The 9,953-nt window shown below is 70.6% G+C and overlaps 1 protein-coding gene across 1 annotated transcript; it reads right to left on the bottom strand.

Annotated features, from left to right (window-relative positions):
- Positions 1–6,097: 6,097 nt before the first annotated feature.
- AURANDRAFT_67868 (expressed protein) lies at positions 6,098–6,751 on the bottom strand (the record flags this gene model as incomplete). Its single annotated transcript, XM_009043453.1, has 1 exon — positions 6,098–6,751. The coding sequence occupies one exon, from the start codon at positions 6,749–6,751 to the stop codon at positions 6,098–6,100; it is 654 nt and encodes a 217-aa protein (XP_009041701.1).
- Between the last annotated feature and the right edge of the window lie 3,202 nt (positions 6,752–9,953).

Consider the following 9,953-nt stretch of genomic DNA (forward strand, 5'->3'; position numbering starts at 1 on the left):
GCCGCGACGCGGCGAAGCGCTTCGAGGCCGACGCCGTCGCCGCGCTCGACATGGCCAAGCGCGAGCGGCTCGCGGCGGCCGCGTGGCGCGAGCGCGCCGAGGCCGCCGAGGGCGCCTGCGCGGCGGCGCGCGCCGAGGCCGACGCGGGCCGCGCGGCCGTCGCGTCCCTCGCCGGCGACGCGCAGCGCGCCGCGGGCCGCGAGGCCGACGCGGACGCGCGCGCGAAAGCCGCGGCGGCCTCGGACCGCGCGCGGCCGGGCGACTTCGCGGCGGCGGCCGCGAGCGCCGCGGACGCGGACGCGCTCCGCGCGGCCTGCGACGAGGCCGAGCAGCTCAAGGCGCTCGTCGACCGCCTCGAGCACAGCCGCGCCGCGTGCAAGGCCGAGACGCGGCGCGCGCTCGAGGACGTCGAGCGCGCGCGCCGCGCGGCGCTCGAGGCCAAGGGCGACGCGGCCAAGGCCGCCGAGGCCGCGAACGCCAAGGAGGGTACGATCCGCCGCCTCGAGGCGTCGCTCCACGCGCTCGACTCGGAGCGCGACGCGCTCGAGGACGCGCTCCGCGCCAAGAGCGAGGCGTCGTCCGCGCTCGAGCAGCGCCGGTCCGAGCTCGCGCGGCAGCGCGACGACCTCCAGGCGCGCGTCGACGACGACGCGCGCCGCGCCAAGGCCCTCGAGCGGTCCCTGGGCAAGCGCGACGCGGAGCACGCGTCGTCGGCGCAGCGCCTCCAGGCGCTCGGCGCGGCCCTGGACGACGCGCGGCGCGCGGCGTCGGACCGCCAGGAGCTCCTCGACGCGTCCCAGGACGACCTGCGCATGATGACCAAGGAGAACCAGGCCGTCCACGCGGAGCTCGCGTCCGTGCGGTCGCAGCTCCGCCAGGCCACGGAACAGGCCGCGAGCCTCGACCGCGACTGCGACGCCTTGCGCGCCGCGTGCCAGCGCGCGACGGTGGAGCGCGACGACGCGCTCCACGTCTACCGCGCGACCTGCCGCGAGAAGCAGGCCGCCGTCGTCGGCGCCGACGAGTCGACGCGCGCGCGCCAGGACCTCGAGCACCGGCTCCAGGCCGCGCTCGACACGATCACGTCCCTCGAGGGCGCGCTCACCGACGCCAAGCGCGAGAACCAGAAGCGCGCGACCGTCGGCGGCTCCCTCGAGCGCGAGCTCGACGCCGCGGCCCGCGACCGCGCCGTCGACGCGCGCACGGTCGACGCGCTCCGCGCGGAGGTCGCCAAGCTCCAGAGCGACAAGGCCGCGCTCCACCACCTCCACGCCGCGCGGTCGCCCACGCCCCTCGCCCACGTCATGCCGGGCGGCCTCCCCTACCGCGCGCGGCCGTCGTCCGCGCCGCGCGCCGCGCCGACGCCGGACAAGGCGCCGTCGTCGCGCCACTCGTCCCCGGGCGACCGCATCGACGCGCTCCTCGCCCAGGCCCGCCTCGCGCAGACGGCCCGCGCGACCGCCGCCATGTAGGGCGCGCTAAGACCGGGCGCAAGAGTCTGTAGTCACGGGGCGAACTGGAGCGTCTCGCGGCACATGGGGCACAGCGTCTGGCTGCTCGCCCAGTCCTTGACATCGCGGGCGCCTTGATTGCCGGTCTGCGGCTTCTTGGCGATCTCGCTCGACAGGCCCTTGAACGACTTCGTGTTCAATTTTGGATACTTGTCCATCGCCGTCGTCTGCGTGTACCGCGCGCCCGTCTCGACCTCGCGCCAGAGGGCGACCATCGTCTCCACCGGCAAGGGGTTGTCGTGAACTCTCGCACGTCACCGCCAGGTCGAGGCCGAAGGTCGACTCTCGAAGACTCTCAGTGGCAAAGATTCGCGTTCGCCAAATCAAAGTAGCCACTCTCTGCCTTGGCGCTTCTCTAAACGTAGGGGGGGCGGGAGGAACCGCGGGGGGACGGGAGGCTCAGAGGGAGCCACTCTCTGCTACTGGTTCTCTACAGATACTCTTACGCGTGCACCCTCATCATCGTCGTCTAGTCGCGCTCGCGCGTCTCCGCGCGGCACGTCGGGCAGCGGAGCTTCCGCTTCCGCGAGCTCCGCCGCGCGCCGAGTCCGCACTCGGCCCAGCGCGATGCGGCGTACTGGCGCAAGCAGTCCACATGCAGCCCATGGCCGCACTCCAACGACGTCGCGCCGTCTCCCAGCTCCTCCATGCAGATGGGGCACTCGTCGCGCGTCGACGCGAGTGGCGGCGCGGCGCAGGGTACGGGCGGCGGCGGCGCGGCGAAGCCGCCGGCGCGCTCGCGCGGGATCTCGTCCTCGGCCGGCGTCCAGTGGGGTTGCGACGCGGCGACCGCGGCCGCGGACGGCGGCGGCGCGGCGGGCGGCGGCGCGGCCGCGTCCGGCGGCGGCGGCGCGGACGCGTCGACGCGGACCTCGTCGGCGTCGTGGTCGCTCTCGACCCACGCCCCGAGCACCTTCCAGCGCGCGCGGAACCGCCCGCCCTCGAGCGGCCGCACCTCGGCCGGGAGCCACGTGACGACCCAGCGCACGCGCGCCGGCGTCCAGGCCGCCGGCTCCGACGTAGAATCGCCGCGCGCGGCGTCGGCGCCCCGCTCCGCGTTTCGCGGCGGCGACAGGCCGAGAAGCTCCGGGGCTTCGGGGCGCGCGAGCATGGACCGCAGGAAGGAGACGTAGCGCGTGCCGTCGCGCGGATACAGACGCAGGTACAGCCGGTGGTAGTCCGTCTCCACGTCGGCCGCCCGAGGGCCCGCGCCGCACTCCTGCAGCAGCCGCAGCGCGTCGCAGCGCGCCTCCAAAGGTGGCATCGCCCGTGGATCGTGACGAAACAGGGGGATCATGCGCACGATGGGGCGCGGGACTCGCCGCGGCGGTTTCGCCGGCGGTTTCGCCGGACGCCGGACCTGCCGCGGCGGTCGCGCCACCGGCTTCAAAGGGAAGATGCTGCGCTCTCGGAGCTTCTCGCGAGAACGTGACCCGGCGCACGCGTCTATCGTGCGCGCCCGCTTGGGCTCCGGCGCGGGAGCTTCCTCGCTCGCGTCGCCTTCGGCCTCCGTCTCGGGCGCGCGCGGCGCGAATTCGCCCTCCTCAGACTCGCGCCGCACGTTCACGTCGTCGTCGAAGGTGTCGATGTCGATGGACACGTGCGACGCGTTCTCCCATTCGAGCTCCGGCGCCTGGAACACGAACGCGAGTTCTTTCGCGGCCGTCCGAACGTCGCCGTCCGGGTGGCTCTCCAAAGCCGTCAACAGCGGCAATGCCTCGCTGCGCCGCCGCGCGGCGTCGAGCGCCAGGGCGAGCCAGAGCCGCATCTCGCCGCCGCGTGTCGACAAAATCCCGCCCGCGAGGACGCACGCTCGATTCAAAAGCTTGACGGACTTGTCGCAGTCGCCGCTCTTCATGCTCTCGACGGCGGCGCCGTAGAAGATGTGGGACTGGTCCTCGGCGCTCGTGGAGTGGCCCGCTGCGTGTTCCTCGAGCACTTTTTGGTACGACGCGGGCGCCTCCATGATGGCGCGGGCCCGTCGGGTCGAGGCGGTTTCACAAGTCGCCAAACCCCAAATTGGCCGGGGCGGGGTCGGACGCAACGGCTTACCCAACCCGTTACTTACGACTTGCATTCGGCCAAAACGACTTACCTGACGGGTTACTTTCGAACTCGACGACTTACCCGGCGGCCTACCTCGGCCCGAGGCCGCGCGGGGCCCGTACTCGCGAACGGGCCGTATCTCCGGGCTCGAAAACGATGCCACCGTAGACGGTCGGGGTTCCTGTGTCTTTTTGTGCGGCGAGTCGCCCCTGCCCCCCGGGGGCTCCGATCCGTCGAAAGAACGAGAAGAGACGACTCAAAACGACGACGTGGCATCGATTCAGACGCGGCGCGGGCGGCGCGCGCGCGGCGTTCCGTTTTGGCGAGCCCAACGACTTACCCCGGGGCCCGACGACTTACCCTACGACTTACAATCGGCGCCGACGACTCAAAAACGGGTTACTTTTATCGTTGCGTCGGACCCCGGCGAAAATCAGCCCCGGCGCGCCGGCGGCCGACAGCGAGTCAGCCAAGCTTGGAAAACCTCCACAACTCCACTCGACCTTCCTCGCTCACGCGCGCACACACGCCACACATCATACTCACACCTCGTACCTCTCTCGTAGCCTCCCGGCGTCCCAACAAGTCCCCCCCAAGCCCCGCTTTTACGACTCCTTTTCGCTCCGCCCACGCCATCCCAAAAGAAAAACGTTCCCCACGACCGCGATCGCGCCCGTCCGCCCCCGGGGGGGGCGTCACCCCCCGGGGCGCGGTCGTCGTCGCCCCGGGGGGCGGCGGTGGCCCGCCGGCGGCGTGGTCCGCGGCGGGCACCTCGACGCCGGCGAAGAGCGACTCGCTCTTGCGCGGCGCGTCCGGCGGCCGGCGCGCCGGGACCCGCTCCGCTACGTCTTCGAGTCCTCGGTGCACGCCAAGCGCATGCAAGCCCGGCCTCCCACCTCGCGGCCCGCCGGCGGCGTGGTCCGCGGCGGGCACCTCGACGACGGCGAAGAGCGACTCGGCGCGGCCGGCGGCCGGCGCGACACGGACCCGCTCCGCTTCGTCTTCGAGTCCTCGGTGCACGCCAAGCGCATGCAAGCCCGGCCTCCCACCTCGCGGCCCGCCGGCGGCGTGGTCCGCGGCGGGCACCTCGACGACGGCGAAGAGCGACTCGGCGCGGCCGGCGGCCGGCGCGACACGGACCCGCTCCGCTTCGTCTTCGAGTCCTCGGTGCACGCCAAGCCCAAGCGCATCCGAGCTCGGCCGCCGACGTCGCGGCCCGCCGGCGGCGTGGTCCGCGGCGGGCACCTCGACGACGCGGAAGAGCGACTCGCTCTTCCGCGGCGCGTCCGGCGGCCGGCTTCCCGGCCGTCGGCGGACGTGCCTGAAAGGTCTTCAACCCCTGATTCGCGCGCCTCGTCCGTCGATCGTCGCCGCGGAACCGCGTCGATTTCCCCGCAGGCACCCGCAATATCGACCATGCACGTCATCATCAAGCCTTTGTGGGTACTCGCAGTGGCATTTGCTTTCGAAGGTGCCCAAGAGGCGCGTCCGGATCTCTGTCGTCGCTTCTTGAAAGTACATGACATCAGAGTCACTCGTCCGTCAAAGCGGGGACCCTCGCTCTTTTTTTGCCCGACCGCCAAGGCTGGCTCGTCAACAATCGATTCAATGATCAACCGGCATTTCTTGGCAAATACGACGGCAAAACACCAAGCGCGACGATCCTTCGCGGTGGACAGACATCTGTCATCAAAATTAAGTGAGAGCGATAAAAAGTTCCTGTGCAGCAAGCCGTTCGTCGCGCTAACCACCGTGCGCAATCCTTGGGATCGACTGATTTCTGCTTTCATCGGAAAAATAATAGTCCATCCTGACGGCCATGGTGGCGCGAGAGGGATGCGGGAACACTATGGCATTAAGCGAGCCTGTGAGGTCCAGTTCCAACAGGCGATCCGATTCGTGGCAGGACAGAAAACCCCAAACATTCATTTCATGCCCGAGAGCGAGCGATGCAAGCCAGAAAGATTGCCTTACGACGTCGTAGCGCGCATCGAACACGGATTCGAGTCTACTCTCTCAGAAGTCAGTGTGCGCCTTGGCTTTGACAAGCCGCCCCTTGCGAAGCACATCTCTACGACCCATGATTGCGCACGATCAAGTTGTTGCAAAAAACATCACTACCTTGAAATGCTCAATGTGTCTTCGGCGGCCGAACGGCGCCGGAAATTTTATACATCAGAACTGAGGGATCTGGTTGCCACGCGCTTTGCGACTGACATCGAGTCGTGGAAGTACACTTTCTAGTGTCGTAGTTCTTCCGGCCGGGTCAAACAGCGCTTCCGTACCAAGGTTCGTCAAGGACCCTGCCCTGAAGAATAATGTGAGGAGCCAAGCTCCGCGCGCAGGGACGACTGGGCCCCTGCAACAGGGACGATCCCGCTCCCTCCGAGGAGTCTCCCCGAGGTCCGGTGCGGCTTTAGCCCCCCCCCCAATGCCCCGCCAGCCCAAGGCTGCGCGTAGGCGGGCTAGGTCGCCTAATGCGCGAGAGAGAGAGAGTCGCCGAAACGAAGTCTCGAGAGCAGACACCTTAGTTAAGGTCCTTACCCATCACTACCTCCTTCCTCCCGGCGGCGCTTCTTCGGCGGCGCGTCGTCGCCGTCCCCGTCCTCGTCGCCGAGGACGAGCGCGCGCCACGCGTCCACGGGCACGGGGTCCTTGAACTTGCGCGCGAAGAGGCAGCCGTCGACGTTCGCCGCGGCGACGACGGCGGCGTCGAGGGCGGCGAAGGTCTTGGGCGACTTGCCGTTCTGGGACCAGTCGCACCACGTGAGCCGCCGGCCGTCGACTGCGGTGGTTTCGCGCGGCCGGAGCGGTGCTGTCGCCGTCGCCGTCGCCGTCGCCGTCGCCGGCGCCGGCGCCGTCGCCGTCGCCGGCGCCGTCGCCGTCGCCGCCGCGGCCTCGTCGGCGCCGTCGGGCCGCCGCAACACGCCGCAGAGCGCCAGGGACACGGGGAAGAGGAGCTCGTCGGGCGCCGTGCACTTGCGCAGGAGCCGCCACAAGGGCTCCGCGTCGTCGCGGTGCCGCGCCTCGCGCCGCGCGCAGCCGTCGAGGCGCGCGGCGGCCTCGGCGTGGAGGCGGCTCAACACGACCCACTGGTCCGCCTTCCAGACGTGGGCCGCGTCGACGGACCGGTGGACCTTGGCCCACTGGACCTGCAGGGCGTAGCCGTTGTTCGGCCGGCCCGTGCACACCATGCGGCTCGCGGGCGCGTCGACGAGGTCCGCGACGCGGTCCGGCCCGCACACGGGCACGCAGGTCTCGCTCGCGAAGGCGACGGCCGCCGGGTCGCCGCGGAGCGCCGCGTCGAGGAGGCAGAGCGTCGCGCGGCAGAGCTCCACGGAGCCCCACGGTGTCTCGAAGTGCTCCTTGATCAGCCGCGCCTTCGCCCAGGGCGACGCGACGCGCCCGGGCCGGTGCGCGTGCAAGTAAAAGGCGACGTCGACGCCCCGGGCGGCGCACGCGTCGGCCCACGCGCGCCAGACCGCCTCGTGCGGCAGACCGTCGACGACCGTGAAGCAGACCGCGAGGCGCCGTTTCCCGTCCCCGCGGCCGCAGGCCTCCTCGGCCTCGCGCAACGCGCGCTTCGCGCCGCGCTCCAGCGCCTCGCGCAGGCGCCGGTCGCCGCGGTTGAGCTGCGACCAGGCCGTGCGCGGCGGCCGGGCGCGCTGCGGCGCCGGCGCCGGCGGCGCGGCGTCCTCGCCATCATAGCTCTCCAGGAGGCTCGCGAAGGACATGTGCGATCTCTGCGGCTCGTACAACGTGCACAGACCGGCTCAGGCGCCGTCCATAGACTCTGGTGCCCGCTTCAGCAGCGTCAACATGCACATAAATTTACCACAAGCGAGCGAGCTCTTTTTTGCCGGCGCGAGGTGGCGGATCTGCGCAACCGTGGTGCGCGCGCCGCACCAGCCTCCGGCCCGCGAAGACCTCTCACTGTGCGTCGCGGCGACCGAAACGAACCGATGGCCGACTGGTTTCCCGAGACGACGAAGTTCTTCTTCGGCGACGACGAAGCGCCGAAGCCGTCGCACCACCACCCGGCGCGGGACGCTGCCAGCGACGGCGGCGGCGCGCTCCACCTCGACGTCAAGTCGCTGTCCATCCGCGAGCTGCGGCGGAGTATTAGCGACGCCGGCCTGGGTCACGCGGACTGCCTCGAGCGGAGCGAGCTCGAGGCGCGCTTCGAGGAGGCGCGGAGCCGCGAGTACACGGGCCCGTGCCCGTCGCCGGACGGCGCGCGCGCCGTGGAGATCGCGGGCCTGCGCTGCTGCGTGCTCGGGTCGCCGAACCCGGAGCTCGTCGTCGTCATCTACCACGGCTACTACGCGCCCGCGTCGGAGCTCGTGCCGCTCGCCCAGGTCTTGGAGGCGCGGCTCCACGAGGCGGGCCACGCGGTGCAGTTCGTGCTGCCCCAGTGCGGCGAGTCGGCCTGGTTCAACCTCGACTTTAGCTCCTACGTCATGGCCGTGCTCCAGGGCGAGGCGGAGAAGGCGCGCGTCGTCCGGGCCACACCGGGCGGCGTCGAGGAGATGCGCGCGTCGCAGTCGTCCTTCGTCGCCACGCTGCGCGAGCGCACGGGCCTGCCGACGTCGGCGCTGTGCCTCTGCGGCTTCTCCCAGGGCGCCATGGTGGCGCTGGACGTCGCGCTGCACCTGGACGAGACGTGCGCGGGCGTCGTCGTGCTCTCGGGCTTCGTCATGGCCGTGGAGCGCTGGGCCGAGCGCCTCGCGAGCCGCCACCGGGGCATCCGCGTGCTCCAGCTCCACGGGCTCCAGGACAACACGATCCCCTTCTACACGGCGAACTGGCTCTGCGACCTGCTGAAGACGAACGGCGCGCGCGTCATGTTCATCCCCCACAGCGGCGGCCACGAGTTCGGCCCGCCCCACGTCTTCTCGAGCCTCCTCTCGTTCCTGACGTCCCTCGTCCCCAGCGCGCCCATGTCCTAGTTTTCTTGCGGGGTCCTTGTTGTTAGCGCAGGGGGAACGACACGAGGGACACTGTGACGGGACCAAATTGAGCAGGAGATGGTCGCAAGCCGATCGCGAAGCGCGGCAGCATCTTGACGCATAATATCTACCTTGCACCCCCCGCGCGAGGAACAGACGACGAGCTGGGGCTGCCCCGCGGGCGCGGGCGCGAACCGATGCCGCTCCTGAGGGCCGTGAGCCGGCGGGCGACGCCGAACCTGACGTCGTCGAGCAAGCTGGGCGGCGAGGACGAGGGCGGCGAGGCGCCGGGCCCCGGCGGCATGAAGCGGGCGAGCTCGCTGCTGCGCGGCGACTCGGCGGGCGGCGACCTCGCGACGCACCGGGGCATCCTGCTCAAGCAGAAGGGGACGATGCTGACGTGGCCGAAGCGGTTCTGCTGGACGGAGGAGGGCCGCTTCTGCTGGGCGGAGCCGTCGACGAAGGCGAACAAGGAGCACGGCAAGGAGCGGGGCTGCATCATCGTGTCCGAGATCACGGCCGTCGACAAGGTGGCCGGGGCGGAGAAGCCGCCGTTCCAGTTCACGGTGAAGACCGACGACCGGACCATCAACTTCGCCGCGGAGAGCGACGGCGACCTCGACATCTGGGTCAAGGTCCTCGCGCCCAAGGAGGAGGCGGACGACGACGAGCTCGGCATCGAGGGCGAGGGCGAGGAGCAGGTCTGGCAGTTCCCGGCCCACCTCGTGCGCTCCGAGGAGGTCGTCGTGACGGCGCGCATGAACATGGGCGTCGTCATCTCCAAGTACGTCGGCGGCGGCTTCCGGCTGCGCCTCGACGAGTTGCAGGGCGCCCCGCCCGTCGTCGACGTCGGCGACGCGCAGGCGCGGGCGCTGGGGCTCCCCGACGACAACGGGCCGCCGCTCTGCGTCGTCGCGTCGGGCGCGGCGACCTGGAGCGCCGCGGAGCACACCCAAACCTTTGGGTGGTGAACACCCGATTAGCCCTCGATGGGCCTCAAAGCGGCGCGTAGGCCGCGGTAGCCGAAGGAAAAACGGCCCCGGCCGCGGCGCATGTACCCCACGAGGGCGCGGAGCCGTTCCAACCGTTCGTGATGGCGACTTCGCGGCTCAAAACGGTCGCGTGACAGCGGTAGGCGGCCCACGCTCTCAGAGGCCCGAGTGCGGACTCGTCGGAAACGCTGCTTCTGGCTCGTTTGGGGCGTGTGCGGGTCCTTAGTGATGGTATAAGAGATTCCGCGTGCTTGGTTCGATGCGTGCGGGCCCAAAACGTGACTGCGCGCGCGGCCGAAGCTCGGCGCCGACGACATTCCCGACGCGTTGACCGCGGGCATCCGGAGCGCCACACGTGCGAGGCGCTGGCCACATCCCTCCGGTGGGTCATATACTCGGTCCGGAAGCGTCGTGTGACCTCGGAAAACGTGTGAAGTCGTGGATCGCGACCCCAA

Source organism: Aureococcus anophagefferens (assembly GCF_000186865.1).
Source record: "Aureococcus anophagefferens unplaced genomic scaffold AURANscaffold_54, whole genome shotgun sequence".
NCBI classification, from domain to species: Eukaryota; class Pelagophyceae; order Pelagomonadales; family Pelagomonadaceae; genus Aureococcus; species Aureococcus anophagefferens.